General features: G+C 42.2%; 1 protein-coding gene across 1 annotated transcript in view; it reads left to right on the top strand.

The window, feature by feature from the left end:
* The first annotated feature begins 937 nt into the window (after window positions 1-937).
* Window positions 938-18,650, top strand: part of TSPAN3 (tetraspanin 3) — a 38,268-nt gene continuing 20,555 nt past the window's right edge. Inside the window, exon 1 of the mRNA XM_039491874.1 lies at window positions 938-1,099. Within this exon, the coding sequence (XP_039347808.1) occupies window positions 1,016-1,099 (84 nt within the window). The 5' untranslated portion in view covers window positions 938-1,015. The remainder of the gene's footprint in view (window positions 1,100-18,650) is intronic.

Raw genomic sequence — 18,650 nt, 5'->3', positions numbered from 1 at the left:
AATCTTTCCTTTCTTGCCCTCTTGGTTGCAGAAAAAAGCTAGGTTAATGCGAATCCTACAGGTTCCAACACTAGAGGACAAATTAACACCTCCCCCCTGACAAAAAAAAATATGTAAAAAAATCTCATGAGTTTCAAGCCAATCTCATGAGTCTCAGAAGAGCTGACATTATTTTTGAACATCTGTGATTGGCAATGCTGCACATGCCAGGCTAACACCATAACAACTGGTCCACCCTCTCTCTACCAAGCTCCTGAATCCCACTCCCATGCCTTAACCTCAGTACCACCTTGAGCTTCTCCCGTGCTGCCAGTTCCCACAATACTTAGAGTTTTCCTTAAAGCCTCCTCTCCTGTAGTCAGGGGATTATGGGAAAAACTTCACTTTAACCAAAGGCATTTTCTACTCCTCCTGAGTGTGGAGAAAAGCTTTAAACCATGACTAGGGTGTGTCCTAAAGGCGCAGCACCTAGAAGTCAAATAAAAGAATCCAAACGTCATTATTTTTTAAATCTCATGATTTTGAATCTAACCTCGTGATTTTAGAGACCAGACTGAGTTGGTGACACAGAGTCCCATGTCCTGCCTGCTGCTCCCGGGCAGGCACCCAGTGCAGATCTGCGCTCAACCAGCTGCCCTGTCCTCGCCCACCCTGACTGCTCCTTTGTGTCACATCACATCCCCCCGGCCATTCCTGGGCACCCCGACTCAGGGTCTTTCATGGGCGTCATGTCACAGGCCAGGCCAGGCCAGCCCCCCCCCCGCCGTGTGCATGGGCGTACGATAAGGGTGGGTGGGTGTTTGACTGACAAGGTCTTTCATCCCTTACATACATACCTTGTCCCCTCGCCACAGGGCTGCGGCTCCCTTAAAAGCAGAAGGGGGTGCCATCTTAGGTACCTCCCCCACCATGTGACAAAGGCAGCCGCCATCTTAGGCTCCTTGCTTGTCCCTTCCCGGGTCACGTGAGGCAGGCGGCCAGCTGGCGGCAGCGGAGCGGAGCGAGGCAGCCGCGGATGGGCAGCGGAGCCGGAGCCATGGGGCAGTGCGGGATCACCTCCTCCAAAACCGTCCTGGTCTTCCTCAACCTCATCTTCTGGGTGAGCCGGGGGGTCCCTGGGGGCAGCGGGCCCGGCTGACGCGCTCTCTCTCGGCGAGGGGCTCGGTGCCTGCAGCGGGGCTGCGAGGCCGAGGGGCTCTTGACTCGCTCCCGTCAGTCCCAGACCCCGCTCCTCGGATCTGCGGGAGTGGTGCTTAGCTCCGGGCCGAGGAGAGCCTTCCCCCGGGCGGGCAGGAGACGGGGATCTGGCGCTGGGGCCGGGGCCTGGTGTAGCTAGGCGAGGGGCTGCCGCCCTGACCTGGGGTGTCTAGTCGGACGCGGGCTTGGGAGCCCCATCGGGGCTGTGCCTGGAGGGTGATTCATGCTGGTGAGTGACTGGGCTGTGTCACTACTCACATCTCCTTCCAGCAGATAAACCCCCAGATCTCTCCACAGAGGGGACAGGCTGAAAACACTCTCATCTTCTGCTTTTTAAATAAGTTATGTCAATTACCAGATACCTTTCCAGTTTTGGGCCACAAAGATTCAGTAAATGCAAGTTAAGTGATAGGTAGGCTGCAGGGCAATAGGGACCTTAGAAGTACCCTAAGAGGTTTCTAAATAACTCTGCTCGACCTGAGCCTGGTTATGAAGTTCTTGGTTAATTAGATCTCTATACTGAATTCATTCACTCTTCTCAGTTCTGTGTGTGGCCATCTAGCTATGAACTATATAACAAATAATGTATGGCTGGGAGGAGGTGAGCGCACGCAGTTCTTTAGTACCCTTTTAATGTGATAAACAAAATAGCGCTGTGCCCTTGCATTATAGTCTCAATATAACTAATCATAGACTTCTTACATTTCTTGCAATAACTGCAGTACTTTACCCTTCCCCTGAATGTTAACTCTGCCGTAACTAAAAACCGTGCAGACAGGAAGACAAAAGCTTTTCTGGGTTAATAGAACAGTAGATCTTTGTAAGCCATATTTTTAAATGTAGACAGATGGGCTATATTGTTAACATAAAACCCAGTGTAATTTTGGCTATATCAGTACAATGTAGCTTAAGTAAAAGAAATGCGATTTACAAATGATATGGTGGTGTGTTTAAAGTGCACCCTTTCCAAATTGATGGATTGGAACTGGGATTACAGTAATGCAAGATTGTTGTCCCAGCTGTTCAAAAATCTCAGGCTTTGGAAGGGGACGGGATCGCGGGTAATAGAATATTAGAACAGGAATAATGTTGATATAAATAGTTTCACTCTTCAAAATGGGGTTGGTACTAAATCTAATATCCCCATGTTCCATGGTGTGTGTTTTGGTCTTAAATTTTCAAGAAGAAATTTCTCACTAATTATATATTTTTAGTGACCCATGGTGGTACTGCAAAATCTGTATATATGTGCTGCCTCCTGTCCCACCATTTCCTGACTGGATTTGCTTACTCTGAGATTTGTTTGATTTTTAAATTAGTGATGCATGTGCCATTTAGCCCCAATAGCCTCTATAATATCACTCTTCATTTGGAGCACAGTGCATTGTTGGGTGTGGCTTTTAAAGGTAGGTTTGTGTTCTGTATTATGCTAAATATACTGTACCTTGAACTAAATATTCATCCTGTGAAATTGGTTATACATGGTTGTAACTAGCCATGTAATTGTTTTGTAACTGGTGTATTTTTAGAGAGTTTAAAATAGATTGTTCTTGGTTAATTATATCAATTGGATTAGCTATAGATGACCACAAACTCATTTCTGTTCAATCATATGACTGCTTATCGTAGGTTTAGTGATAATGTCTTCCTATATTATGAACTTGAGAGAGAATTTTTTTGCACTTACTGCCTCCAAGTATATAATTGTACGCTGACTCATTTGTGTAGTGACTGTTCAAGTTAAACAGTGGTTGGACAGCTGACAACTGTCATGGGAATGGTTCTATGTAATGTTATGAGGTTACTGATTTACAGTAATGCTATTACCTTGGTTTGTTAAAAACTTGAGCATGAATCATTGAAACATTGTGAAATAGTTTCTAGTACCATATGAAAATGTCTAATCATAATTTTTTTAAAATGGGTTTGAGCTCCCAAAAGTTGGAAATATTTTTTTGGTTGGGAGTGCATTCAGGGCAGTTCTGCTATTATGATCAATTGATGCTGAGCTACCTGGAGAAGAGGGTAGGTATGACAGAATTCTGAGTTCAGCTGGCTTGTATTATTGTGATTTTGTTTTCACAATTTGTGGCATCAAAATGGGAAACTGTAGAAGACCTTCCTTTGCAAACATCAATTCTGGGATTAAAAATCTGGATCTTCAATTTTAAATGCTAGAAGAGAAGGAAAAAATTCAGCTTTTGTTCCATCATCTACATATTACTTGTTGCTTCCTGCTCTGGTCTCGGCATATGGCATTAATATTTGGGGTCAGCTTTGTTGGTTAAGTAATATGTTCCATATTATCTCAGCCATCTTTGATTTTTCATCTTTTTGTAGTTCCAGTTCTGTTAATTAGATCCTCCAGACTTCCACTAAAACTTTGGCAGTAGATTACAGCCTGTAATCTGTCAAATAGCTCTAAAATCTCCTGTGATAGCTTTTATAAATTTAGTCCATCTCTGAGTCTCTTATGTAAAATATTGTTAGATCACAGTTTTCCTCGTGGTCCGTTCTCAATACAGATACAACAAACTGCTGTTGGGTGTCGGTGTAGAACTCTCAGGAGGATTGTGTCTACCAGCTTTCACTAGGGAGACTGGGTCATAAATTCTCCTTTCTATCCATCAATCAACAGACATATGGTAGTTGAGGAAGAATTTGAACTTCTATTATGTGTTAACTCTTGAGTTAAAAACATTCCACTACATGCATCCAGTGAAGTGATCTGTAGCCCACGAAAGCTTATGCTACAATAAATTTGTTAATCTCTAAGGTGCCACAAGTACTCTTGTTCTTTTTGCGGATACAGACTAACACGGCTACTACTCTGAAACCTGTCATCTTATTTTCAGTATCCCCAAACTGTCCCTGTTTTGTTCTTCCATTTAATTAGACAGTTTCATTTAATCTTGAAAAAACAGATCATGTACTACTTGAGATGAGCATGAATCTTTTTTATCTTGCTATAACTCTTGACAAGGTTTATTTTAGTATTATTTTTACTGTTTCAGTTTATTCCATTTCTTGTTTCTACCACTTACGTCAGTTATGCTAGCATTTCTAAGAACAGATCAGCATTTGTTACTTATAGTAGAATAAGAGAGTCACCTACTGAACACTAACAATGAAGACTGAAAAATAAGATGGGCTATTCATTTTCATGATGCCCCATGTTATCAAATCCCCTGCATCTTTCACATTTTCCTAGAATCTAACATATCAAGCCTGCTAACAGGTAACCGCTCCAGCCTCTTCTAGTTCTTCATCCAGTAACTTAATTTCACCCACAAGGCTGCCTTTGTCTCCACTCACCAGTGGCTATGCCTGTTCCTCCTCCCCATTAAGCTTCTAGACACTTCTGTTACTTTCTTATCGTTTCCTAGTATACATTGTAAGAACTTTACTGTGCTGTTAGGTATTCTATGAAATGTTATCAACAAAAATGGTTCAGTCTCTCCTGGAAGCCTGCAGTCCCCCCTCCCCCATTATTAGGGTTCTTCATTCATTTTATCCTGGTGATACCTCTAAACCTATATTCCCTTATTTTTTCATAGAAGATTGCCACTGAGGCAAGTTTTAGCAGTTGGGGATAGGTGAACTGGTGTGCACTGACACCGGTATTTGTACTGCTGTCATACAGCCAGCTTGATGTATCGTTATCACTGGCCTTCATGCTCCTTTCCAGGCTCTAGCTCAGAACTTTCATGATATGCCTGAGCTTCATAGCATGGAGAACAAGAATTCAGAAGTGGCTTTTGAATTGGTATACTGTGGACAAATGCATTAAGTCAGGGGTCCTCAAACTGGGGGTCAGGACCCCTCGGGGGTCATGAAGTTATTACGGGGGGGTCGCAAGCTGTCAGCCTCTACCCCAAACCCTGCTTTGCCTCCAGCATTTATAATGGTGTTAAATATATTAAAAAGTGTTATTAATAAGGGAGAGGGGTCACACTCAGAGGCTTGCTATGTGAAAAGGGTCACCAGTATAGAAGTTTGAGAACCACTGCATTAAGTTAAAGCTAGGGTATTGAAACAAACCAGCGTGATGACTTTGTCTTGATATGAAATGGTATATTTTAGCTGCCAATTATAACATTTATATTTTACATAATTTATATTAGGCATTCTTAAAAAATTAAAGGGAACATTAACAGGAAATATCAGTTACAACTTGATCCTCTCAGAAGGGTAAGCCCCTGATAAGTAGATATTGAACTGCTCTACCAATTATTAATGTTACCTTGCCAGAGATTAATCTTGGCACAAACATGAATAATGAAGGAAGAAAGCCTTACATTATAAAGCTGTGTCTCACTGATATGGCACAAGATTGTCTTGTGCAACCAAAGGACTGCACGTTCTTTTTAAAAAGCTAGATTAGCAATATCTAAATCTTGTATGAAGATACGCTGTGAAGGAATTCAGCTTTTGCTAGTACAGATAAATGAACATCTGAAGTTAGACAGCATCCACCAAACTTTAAAAGAAACAATAGGAAATCACTAGTAAATATTTCCAGAGAATTTTAAATATAACTACAGTGGAATAAATAGATAGGATTTAGTAAATGGTACACTCATAATGATGACCTAATGAATGGGATAGATTCTGGAACTAACTAAGGACACAATAGGGGAACACGCCAAGTTGTAGTTTTAAGGACTGTTGCTATGCTGCATGGATGCTTTTCTTTACTCAGTAGGCTGAAGTCCAGAAACAGCTTTGCCTGTACCCCAAAATACCACCGGGGAAGGCTACACAGTAATAAAATTGCAGGAAATGCTGCTGACTTTGGAGAATCTGGTTCCTTCAGACCAACTCCCTCCAGCCATTGACCTAAAACCAAAACATTGGTGTATTCTAAATAGAGTGAGAGTTGGTATGCAAAGATTGGTGACCGTATGACCACAGGGAAGCTGAGGAATGACCCCAAATGTGAATGTGGAGAACACAGGCAAATATTTGAACGCTGCCCGATGCAGGGCCCTCTGTCAACATCTGGTACTCCTGAGCAACCAATAGCCTCTTTCATTTAAATAAATATTTATTTCCTTTGCATCTATCCAAGTAATCCTTAAACGCCTCATCATAGGTTATCTGAGTAGGTCAGGAAATGGATAAGATACTTAAGGCTACCTATAAATGGGAATATTTCAGGATAGAAGGATATGTTCATACAGAGAAAAATATTTTGAGAATAGCCATTTTCATCAAACAATATTTGCTGTTTATAACATATTTCTAATTGGGAAAAGAGAACAAGTTTCCTGGGGGTAAAAATCTGGAGAAGAGATGATGTATGTTATTGACTCCTGATATACTGGGAGCTTAGGCAGATAAGTGGCTTATGTAAATCAATGACAAATGAGGTCAAGGCAAAAAAAACAGGGAAGGGGCATGTATCCTCTAATGTGCAAGCATTTAGGACAGGGGTTCCCAACACGGTGCCCGTGGGTGCCATGGTGCCCGCAGGGGCATCTAAATGCACCCGTGTCCTGGCCGGCGGTCGAGCATCCGCCGAAATGCCGCCGAAATTTGGCGACTGCTCGACTGCCACCATGGTCCTTCGTCTGGCATTCGCCAGACGAAAAGGTTGGGGACCACTGATTTAGGACATTGAAACATGCTACCTAATTTTTGTTTGGCGGTCTCCAGCATACCATGTGAATCCAGTTTTCAGTGAGGAAAGGAGCCTAATCTTAAGGAAAATGGGAACTTCTTGCTGCCTGATCAGTTTCTAGTAGCACTTTGTTCCGTTTTCCTTTCTCTTGAGCTGTCGTGTACCTTCACATGTCTGTAGAAGTAGAATAATCTCTGCATCTATTCTTTCACTGTGACAACTCTGCTGCAGTAGTGGCAAAAGTAGTTTTTAAAAATTATTAGTATTACATGATGAGCAATGTCTACACTTGCAAGCTTACAGTGGCACAGCTCTACCGATACAGTTGTGCTGCTGTGAGATCGCTTGTGTAGCTGCTCTGTGCTGATGGGAGAGAGCTCTCCCATTGACGTATCAACCTCAGATAAATGAGTGGCAGTAGCTACGTTTGTGGGAGAACATCCCCCACCGACACAATGCTGTGCATACGAGCGCTTATGCCAGCAAAACTTTTATGTTGCTTGGGGTGGGGGTTCATACACCTGAGTGACATAAATTTTGCTGACATACGGGGTAGTATAGACATGGCCTTAGTTTCAAATGAGTGGTGCTGTTAAAAAGCTTTATTGAGAAAGTAAAGTCATTTTAGCTTAATTTTGCGTGAATACAGAGTGGATAAAAATTAAACAGATTTTTTTAATTTGAATCAGATTTTTTTGATAAAATAGTTTTAATTGTTTTCCTCAAAAAGCATCTTTAGATAGGTTAAGATATATTATAGCTCAAAGATATCTAATCATGGAATAGGGATTATAAATTCTAATTCTATAGTATGAGACAATATATTCATGTAATGTTTAAGAAAAGTTTTGTAAATGAGTTCCAACAGTTCATGGATTAGGGACCCAATCTTATGGGGTTCCAGGGACTTCTGTATAGATTATTTAGATTAATCTTTCTATCTACCCAATGAGACTCAGTGCTCAGCCTAGAAGATACCATCAGAGATGCTTAGTTTTGCAGTTCTCAAACTGGATTTGTGTGTCTGGAGATAACATGCTTGTTAACAGCAAAAATGTTTTTAAATAAATAATATATAGAGGTGAGAAATAGTTAGATAAATAAATAAATAGTTAAACAATTTAAATGTCTGTTTGGTGATGTTCTCCTCCTAATCCAGCATAGCAAGAAAATCCTCCAATTATTAATGAATTGGAGCTAGTTCATCTCCCAATGACTTCATAAATATCTGCTTCAATTAATGACCAAACAATTGTTCATTTTCTGATATAGCTGTAAAACTAATCTGAAAAGTTTTCAAAATAAATCACTTAAAAATGTATCGTGTACCTTCTAAAAATGAAACCTACATCTATCTCTGAGTTGGGAAGAATATGTATTAAGCTTCTAACAACCAAGAAGAATGCACTTTTATATAGAAATCCATGATTAAATCGAGTCTTCCTGACTAGTGATTTAAATCAAATCCACTCTGCGTGATTTTTTTCACCTAAAAGTGATATGCAGAGGCTTTGCAGAACAGCTCTCATGAATACCCAGCTCAGAGGAGTTAAAATTATATAGTGATATCAAATCATATGACTTAGTTCTAATACCACAGAAGAAGCTGGGACATGTAGAATACAGTGCGAAGTCTTACACATTTTCCTTAAAAGGAAAATATTAAGAAAAGAAGGTCTGGGGAAAAACTAATAAATTAAGGGATTTAATGAAAAGTGAGCTAAACAAGAGAAGGTTCAGCTGTGACTAAACTTATAAACTAGCTGGCTTGAAGTCTCCTCCTGTGCTGGTAGCTGGAGAATTGTCTCCATGTCTCTTCGGAAGTTAGAATCAGAATTAATTCTCAAGTGTCATTTAGTGAGCATAGATGAGCCACTGGGCTACCAGTGGGAATCATTCAACTGAAATCTTGCTCCTGGACCACTTGTCATCTCTTGGTGTGAAAGTGGCTTAATTTCTGCTGTGGAACTGCGAAAGTGAGGATCAGCAGAGTTTGGTGGGAGGAGGGAGTGTATTTTCTGGGAGTATGAGTGTAAAAATAGATACTAAACTATGTTTAAACTTTTTAAAAAAAACTGAATTTTTAAAGCTACCCTCTTGAAACTGATATCGCATATTTGAATTATTTCATTTGTTTTATTTTGAGACAGACTATCAGGCAACAAATGTGGGCCCTGATCCTGAGAAGATGCGCACACATGCTCAACTTTAAACCCACTAGTAGTCCCACTGAACTCCATTAAATAGTCATGTGCTTTAAGTTGTTGCATGATTAGAGCCTTAAATGTTTCCAACTCCTGAGAGTTCCTACAATATTTGTTTTCATAGTATTTTTTTAAAAATGGAGCTTATAGCCAGTAGCAGCAAAAACACGTTGGAAAGCTAAATGTGGTATCACTGAACAGTGTATGAAGTTTGAAATATCATTTTATCCAGCAAAGGAACACTTTACTGCATGGAAGAATCTTCATTGTTCTTGTGCAGTGCAAGGAATCTGGAAACAATAGAGGATCAGGTCAAGTTACAAAGCTCACACACAGACACACACTCCCCATGATCTAGTGCATACAGAAAGAATGGGTGTGATAGGACACTCTCTGTATATTTGAAACTTTCAGGCCAGTGGTCCACTACCTCTTGTAATAAGAGATTTTTGTATATATAATACCAAGTGCAAACGAATCTTACTTGGCCTTTTTGCTTACGTGGCGAAAGTAATGTAATCTTTGTTCTGAAGTGCTGTGTTTACAGCAGCTACAGTTAAAGTTAATTTGGCAAGTATACTTGTGTTACGTTACTTTTTTAGTTTTAAAATAGTCTAAAAATCATGAGGATTGTTACTACCTTCTTATCATACAGAAACAATTCTTTCTGCTTATTCAAATTGAGTGTAAGATCTGACAGCCGGTCTAACAGTCTTTCAAAGTATACAGGTTATGAAGGATTGTTAGGCTGTCAGATCTTGCACTGAAACAGTTTGTTCAGAAGAGCTTTCAAATAAGCATCAACACCTTAGTATGTACAAAAGGTAGAAACAAGGAATATCTTAATCCCTGTAGGATTTATTAACTCTTGCATCTAGCAGTCATGTAAAGTCAGATCAGACCCTGAAAAAACGACTGATCCAAAGAACTCAGTATGGCTTACTTAGCTTTTCCAAGTAACCCAATACCTCAAAGAGTCATTCACAAGGTAGCCTGTGCAATTCTTGCAGTGTGGAGGATGAGGCACAGTTTAGATGGGTAGAATAGACACACCAGAACCCTAGGATGTATACCCTACGTGGCTGTCTTTGTGCCCAAGCAGTGCCTCCCACATCTGTTCTTTTAACCATGTAGTGTCACTCCGTCTCCCTGTTGCTGGAGTCCTTCACTGTGGTGTGGAGCTACATGTACCTACATGCCACCACGAGTAAAGATAACCATCCGTGCAGCACTGGTCACTTTGCCCTTTTCTAAACCCCCTCTAGTTTGTGGGTGTTTTAATCCATATCCACTTTGTCCAAACAGCTCTAAATCTAATTGTTGCAGCACACAAGTTTCATTGACTTTCCTTGATTTGGGTATTCATGAAAGGTTGATGCACGTATTTTCTGCAGTTCAATTTGTAATATTGCTTTTTACATTCTAGAGCATTATTTATGAAATACATCTGTGTGAATCATATGCAGTGCATATAACTGATGTCAATTTAAGTGATGTTACAGTAAGAAAAGTGGCTATCACTAAAATGGTTTCCTCAACCCATCTGTTTTTTCAGTGTATTCTGTGTAGCATCTGACTAGAGTGACTAAAAAGCTTTTACTAACTTTTACTGCAGAACCATTGAAGTGCTGCAAGCCAGATTCTTTTCTAACTCGAACAACAGCAGAGTTGTTAAGAGTTCTGACTACAGAGTCTGGTGGTGGTGATGTGAGTGCCAGAAAAATATGACTTTCAGGTCTTAGATTGGGTTTGCAAACTTAGATTTTATTCTTCACCTATCAAAAAATACATCTTTTTTTTCCCCTCAGATTTTAAGCACATTAAGAGATTGTGTTCTTAAATTTAATTTGACAATGCATAGAATAATTCTGCTTCTAACTTTAGTCTTCTGAATACAAGTTTTAAACTAGTATCTTGTTTGATCATTGGTAATTTAGGTTATAAGAATGTTGGTCGCAAGCTTATTTGGCTTGAATAAATCTCTTCTAGCTGGATGGTCTTTCTCTGCTATATTGATACATACCCTGTCTTAAACGGGTTGTAAAAACACACAAAGCAGCAGCAATATGAGCTTGATATTGATGAATAAGGGTAGACATTTGGAAGTCAATGTGTGAGATAAGTGAATCAGCACACTGCTCCACTCTAAAGCTGCATCTTCACATGTAAATTGACTTTAAAGATTCTGGTGAATGGTAATATAAGTGTTTAAACGTTTTTACATGTGCAACACCTGCTTTAGTTAAGTCTTCAGTTGCTGTAATTTAAGTGTTTAAAGTTTTTACTTCAGAATATTCATTATGACATTGATAAGAACTGCATGTTTTATTCTGGATCAGCATTTTGATAGTATTAGTGGAATTCATGTCAATTTTTATTTTAGAAAGTACATCTCAAACAGTAAAAATTGTAGAATCTTAGCAAATTGCAAAGATCCTAAGATTATAGAATTGACAACTGCTTTGCAGCCAAAAAAATTTTCTTCCCAAATTATTCCTATGTAGCTATATGCTAAGTCTCAACTCCGCTTCTATGAACTGGGTTTTCTTGGGTGGGGGAAGAGAGAAGCCACTTAAAATTCCATTTAAAACACAGCGGAGAAGGACAAAGAGGCTCACAAATGGTGCTGATTTCAGTCTTCCTTTGCGCACTCGTCATATCTGGTGACAGCTGCAGATGGTTTTTCCCTCTGCCACCTTGCAAAATACCATATTTCTGACAAGCATCTTAATCCTTTGAAGTGGGAGATGACATCACTGGCACATTCACATGTTTCATTGCTAGGCAACACTTAATGTAATTCCTTTGTTCCATGGCTTCCCTTTGGTTCTTCACTTTATATCCCAAATGTGCATGTCTGCATTGTTCCATTCTGTACATAAAATGCCAGCGTATTAGAGTTTAGCTAAAATTTCTAGTTGTCTTCCCTGTGCCAAGCAACTGGTTTTGAAGGAAATAAGCCAATAAACATTACTCTGCTAAAATGTCTCATTTTTGTGTTTTGCCCCTAGCTGATTTTTCAGTCTGTAGTATCTATATAGCACCTTATGTATTCAGTGTTGTGCAAATGTGAACTTATTAGTTAACTAATTGGAAGGGGTGTTGAGATTCCTATTACTTCCATTTTTATAGAGGCAGAGGTGAAACACCTTGCCCAAGGCCACGCAGTGAGCCACCAGCAGAGCCATGATTAGACTGAGTGCACCTGAATCTCTCATCTTTGTTTATTCTTTCACACTGTTACTCTGAATGCAATGTATAGTTGGATTTTCTGCATTTAACCTGTTGATTCAACAGCCGTATCTTTCACTCCTAATGCTTCTATTATGATAAATTAATGTAGTTTGTGAAATGCTGTCAGATGCACAAATTATAGTAAATCAGTTTTGCCTGTTTTTCATGCTGCGACGAGGAGGGGGAAACTTTTTTTTAAAGCATACTTCAAAGGTCTTCAGATATATTATTGGTCATTTTAAAGAGGACAGTGATCAATTGTTCTCTGTCCCTTGAAAGTAGTCCCAGAAGAAGCTCTTAATCTGTAACAAGGGATATTTTAAGTTAGATATCAGGAAAAACTTTCTAAATATAAGGGTAGTTAAGTTCTGGAGTAGGCCTCCAAGGGAGGTTGAGTTCCCCATCGAGGGCCGGCGCTACTGTTTTCGCCGCCCCAAGCAGCACACCAAATTGCTGCCATGGACGGCGGGGGCAGTCTGTGTGCTGTTAGGGCAGCACGTGCATTTCTGCGGCCGTGGCGATTCAGCGGGAGCTGAAGACAGAAGCTGTGCCACCGCGGACAGCTGAACATAGAAGCTGCTGCTGAATTTCCTCCACTGCGGAAATGCGTGTGCCGCCCTAACGGCACATGGACTGCTCCCGCCATCTGCAGCGGAAATTCGGCACACTTCTTGAGGGGAGGTGGGGGGAACACACAGATTGACGCCCCAAGCACCTGCTTAGAATGCTGGTGCCTGGAGCCAGCCCTATCCCCATCACTGGTGGTGTTTAAGAACAGACTGGACAAATACCTGTCACAGATGGTCTAGGGTTTACTTGGTCCTGCCTCAGCACGGAGGATTGGACTTGATGACCTCTTGTAGTCCCTTCCAGCACTACATTTTTATGATTTGTAAAACAAAAGTTGGTAGGGGAAACAAGCACGTGTAGAACCAGAAGTTCCTTAGCTCATTTTTATCAAATATCAGCTCTGTAAAATTGAAATACTCGGTTCAACCTAATGGTAACATTTGTACTTCACCATTACTGTGGCTCCTGTTCTCAGAAAAGTCCGAGAAATTGTTTGGGTCCCATGTTGTACATTTAAGAGGACCTGTAATGGTAAAAATTTTTCCAAAAATTAGTATTTTCTCCACATGAGAATAAGACCTGTTTATGACAGCAGGAGTGTAGTTCTCAAATAATTTCTAAAACTTTGCAGCAAGAGGAAACTTCAGCTGCGACACAATTCACTTTGATAGTAAAGTTTCACACTAGTTAAACTACAGATTATTCCCTCCTCCCCTCAACGTTTTCTATGTCCTACATCACCATGAAGTCTAAAATAAATTATACACAGTCAAATTTGTAGCTTTCATTGTTAATGGACATGCTTGCAGATCAAGGCTAATATAGTCACTAATACCTTAGGTGAACAGTGCCATTTTTAGGCACTGATCTGGGACTTAAAATAAACTTATCCAAATACTGGCTTAACTTTATCCCTGTTCATATCTTACCATGTTTACTACATCATTTAACATCTCTCCAGTATCTTGTCTCATCTTCCTTTTCTGTTCATTTAATATCTTCCTAACAACTTCCCTTCTTATAAATGTGTTGGTTTGGTTTTTTTTGTTTTAAATCCGGGCACGATCACGTTTGTCATTTACATTATTCAGGTTGCTTGTATATTAGATCCTTCCCCACCCCTGTCCGCACACTCATTGTGTTTAGACTGTAAGCCCTCCAAGGCAGGGACTCGCTTCATTCGTGCAGTTCTTAACACAGTGGGGCACCCTAGGTCCTACAGTAATACAAATAGTCACATTAAGGTATAAATATTAATATGCATTTGCAGTTAAACTACATAGCACCAGGGTCCCATCAGAAGAGAGACAAACTGGATAAACCCCCAGACCTACACTGCATGTGACTGCATATGTACAGATTGTCAGTCGCCTATATATCATCACTTTTATTCAAGTTCAAACCATAGTGTATTCCATGGGGAAAATGAAGACTTGGATTAACACCTTTTAGTATTGGAGACAATTGAATCAGAACTACAGTAACTCACTTAACGTTGTAGTTATGTTCCTGAAAAATGCAACTTTAAGTGAAACGATGTTAAGCGAATCTAATTTCCCCATAAGAATGTAAATGGGAGTGGGGGTTAGGTTCCAGGGCAGCTTCCCCTACTTTGCAAGCACCCAGGGGCGGCTCTAGGCACCAGCGGGCCAAGCGCCCGCTTGGGGCGGCATCCTGGGGAGGGCGTCATTTTGCTCCGGTGGAGCTCCCGCCGGCATGCCTGCGGCAGGTCCACCGGAGCACGGGACGAGCGGACCTGCCGCAGGCATGACTGCGGCGGGTCCCGTCTTCCCGCGGCTCCGGTTGAGCTCCCGCAGGCATGACTGCGGCAGGTCCGCTCGTCCGGGGCTCCGGTGGACCTGCCGCAGGCATGCCGGCGGGAGCTCCACCGGAGCCAAATGCCGCCCTCCCCAGGATGCCGGAGCCGCGGGAAGAGGGGACCCGCCGCGGGACTGGGGAAGGGCGGCGCAGCGCTCCGCGCTGCTTGGGGCAGCCTACTTTGTAGAGCCGCCCCTGCAAGCACCAGAGGCGGTGTGGGGGTTCAACCTTCAGCCAGCCCACACCACTCCTTCCCCCAAGCTCTTACCCTTGACCTGCTTCTTCTCTCCCCCCTGCTCCTCCCCGTCCCCCCATCCCTTAATGCCACAAGCCAGCTGATTGCTGAGTAGGGGACTGAGGGGGGAGGAGCGCCGAGTCCTTGCTCCTCCCTCCTGCCTCCAAAATGTTGCAAGCCAGCTGATTGCTGCTGGCAGGAGGCAGGGGAGGGAGAGGAGGTGCGCCGAGTCCTCGGTCCTCCTGCTCAGGGCAATCAGCTGGCTTGCAGTGTTTTGGAAGCAGGAGGGAGGGGGAAGGAGCGAGGACTCGGCACGCAGGCTCCGCCTCCTTAACCTGCCTCCTGAACGCGGCAAGCCAGTTGATTGCCCTGGGCAGAAGGGAGGGGGGGAGGAGCAAGGACTTGGCGCGCCTCTCCCCTGCCTCCCAAATGCCACAAGCCAGCTGATTGCCCTGGGCAGGAGGCAGGGGGAAAAGGGGGAAGGCGCTGATCTGCAGAGTCTGCCGGCTGGTGGGAGGTGCTGGGGGGAGGGGGCCGTAGGGAGGCTGCCAGCTGTGTAGAAAGGAGGCAGCCAAACAACGTAAGAGTGGAGCATTGCACAACTTTAAATGAGTATGCTCCTTAATTGATCAGCAACAAAACAACGTTAAGCTGGACGAATTTAAGAGAGGACTTACTGTACTCCTAAAGTGAGCTCAATGTTTCTAGCTCACCAAAGCCCCTGTGATGAACTGTCTTGATCCATTTTAACTCAGTTTAGATAAGTGGCTCTCAAACTTTTTTACTGGTGATCCCTTTCACATAGCAAGTCTCTGAGTGTGACCCCCCCACTTTATGTTAAAAAAAAGTGTTTTTAATTTATATATTTAACACCATTATAAATGCTGGATTCAAAGTGGGGGTGGGGGTGGAGGTTGACTGCTTGCGACCCCCATGTAATAACCTTGCGACCCCTTGAGGGTTCCCGACCCCCAGTTTGAGAACCCCTGGTTTAGATAAATAATGATATTAGGAGTCCTATAAAGACTGTGTAAAACCAGTTTGAATTAACCCAAAATGTTCTCAGTGTTCTAAAGTGATAGTCCATTTCCTTCAGTACAGCTAGCTTTCCTGGCCTAGGGAACTCTGAAGGTTTTGGTAAAGCTTGTAACTTACTAAATGAATGTTAAGTACTAGCCATATCTATGGCAGTATATTAATGTAGACCAGGAGACAGTGTAGTGACTATTAAATTCACTTGGCTTAAGGGTGCCCTGTTGGAAGACTCTGAACAGACACACTATTATAACTGAGTTCACAGCATCCATTATTTTAGTTGCATCAGCTTCCATTCTAGATAGCATAGTTCTCCCATTTAAGCTGTTCAGTGCAGAATTCACCTTGAGCGTTCTAGATGTTGACATGGGGCTGGGGGATGTGAAGAGGGGACAGTGGGTTCATTGTATAACGAGAGAAGGGAATACAGAGGCAGAAGTACTTGCTGCTACTGGTGTACAGTGTACTATCTTATGGGCCCAGTCCTGCGATTTTTGAGTGTAATTCCATTTAAGTCAGTGGAAGTCTTACTGCAGTCCGAGTTTAGGATCGGAATGATGTTGTGCATGCAGCAGTTTAGAGTTAGAATTTTGCAATAACAGCAGAGAGTCTTGTGGCACCTTATAGACTAACAGACGTTTTGGAGCATGAGCTTTCGTGGGTGTTAGTCTATAAGGTGCCACAAGACTCTCTGCTGCTTTTACAGATCCAGACTAACACGGCTACCCTTCTGATACTTGAGTTTTGCAATAAGTTGCATCTCTACAGTTGTAGTAGAGTACTGAAGATCTTATTGCTCAATCTGCCAGTAAGTTACAACAGTATAGGTAATGATTTCCTCTTTGTGCAGAAACTGGCTAGTTCGTACAATGATTCTTCTGAGAATATTTCCTTTGAAGTAGAAATCTTACCATATGTATTCTGTAGATATGCACCACACTGATAATACACTGTAATTGTCTGACTTGTGTACTGTTCATAGTGAAAAAATTTATTTGGACTGGAGATATTACCTATTTAAAAATGGAAAGCTTGTTACATAGGTTTCACAAAAGGTATCTTGGTTTTAATTTAATCTTTTCCTTACTAAATAAAGATAAAAATATTTACATGTGCACCCATTACTCCCAGCAATAGAAATAGATGATATACCTACCTCCATAGTTAAGTAGCAAAATGGAAGAAAGGAATACATCTTAGAGTATAAAACAGTTCCTGTATCTGAAGGAAGAAATCTCTGGATTATCTGCAGGTAGTTAGCTGTTTGGATTTAACAGAATCTTAGGGCTTGTCTACACTGGCACTTTACAGCGCTGCAACTTTCTCGCTCAGGTGTGTGAAATAACACCCCCCTGAGCATAGGAAGTTTCAGCGCTGGGAGCTACACCCTTCGTGGAGGTGTTTTGGTTTTTTTTTTTTTTTTTTTTTTAGTTCAGCGCTTTAACATTGCCACCATAGACTAGTCCTTAGGGTATGTCTACACTGGCAAGTTTCTGCACCACAAGTTATACCACTTCTATAAAAATGCTGGAATTAAACCACTGTTACGTGTCCAGACTGTGCTCCTTGTGATGCTGGAGCGCATCCACATTAGCAGCTCTTGCAATGGCAAAGACAGCAGTGCATTGTGGTAGCTATCCCACTGTGCAACTGGCCGCAGGGTTCGGGGAAGGGTTTGCAATGCCTCGTGGGGCAGGCACAGCATTGTGTGATGCAGGTTTCCCAATCTCATTGTTCCATGAGCATCCTACTACATTGCCAGCTGCTTTTCAACTGAAGTGGGTTGAGGGAGTTTGTAAGTGTATGGGGAGGCGGGGGGGAGAGATTGTTGTGACATTGTTTTGGGGGACAGTGTGTCAGCAGGCTGTCTTATAAGTTCAGACAGTGGCAGGAAGCAACCAGTCCTGAGGCAAAGGGAGGGGGAAACCCCAACATCAGCCCCCACCTCCCTCCGTGGGCTCTCTGCACAGCATGCACACACACCTGCCTCAGTTCAACAGCACGAGCATTCCACGTTAATGGTTTGCTTTGTGTCCCGAAGCAGATCTCACAGCATGCAAGGGCTGTCAGAAATGATGCATTGAAAGGGGAGGGGCACATGTCTCCAGGGCAGCCGGGTTCAAAACAATGAGCAGAGTGGTCACTTGAGGCATTATGGGACTGCTCCGGAGGCCAGTTACAGCACAGAAAGCAATCAAGTGTCTGCACTGGGAATAGAGCGCTGGAGCCTCTGCAGAAATAGCCTTACGACTCTCATCGAGGTGGGTTTTTTGCATCGCTGCAACTGAGGAGTTTCTGTGCACAGAGTGGCTTGGCAGTGTGTACACATCTGCAGTTTGAGTGCAAAAAAACTGCTTTACTGCGCAGAAACTTGTCAGTGTAGACAAGCCTTTACTGTCAACAGTTAGACAATCAGGTTAGTTCATGGATGCATGTTTGGGAAGGGGGCACACAGGAGTGCAATGTTCACAACACAATCTCTCTTCTTCCCTTATTTAAGGGTATGGAGGTTAGGTCGATGTGAACTGACTGCAGTGTTCATCTAGTCTAGATGCAGATGAGTTTGGGGTTAGACTGGGATTCAGCCATTCACCTAATCTAACCGATGTCTAGACTAGGTAAAACATTGGCGTTAACTATCCACTAACCTCCACTTTCCCTAGTCTAGATATAGCCAAAACTTCACCAGTCATTTATAGCTGTGGTCTTACAGAAGGGCTGTTTAATTGACATT

Source organism: Mauremys reevesii, linkage group 10 (genome assembly GCF_016161935.1).
Source record: "Mauremys reevesii isolate NIE-2019 linkage group 10, ASM1616193v1, whole genome shotgun sequence".
Taxonomy (NCBI): Eukaryota; Metazoa; Chordata; order Testudines; family Geoemydidae; genus Mauremys; species Mauremys reevesii.
The sequence above is the reverse complement of the archived record's forward strand: the minus strand, read 5'-3'. Positions and strand labels throughout refer to the sequence as shown.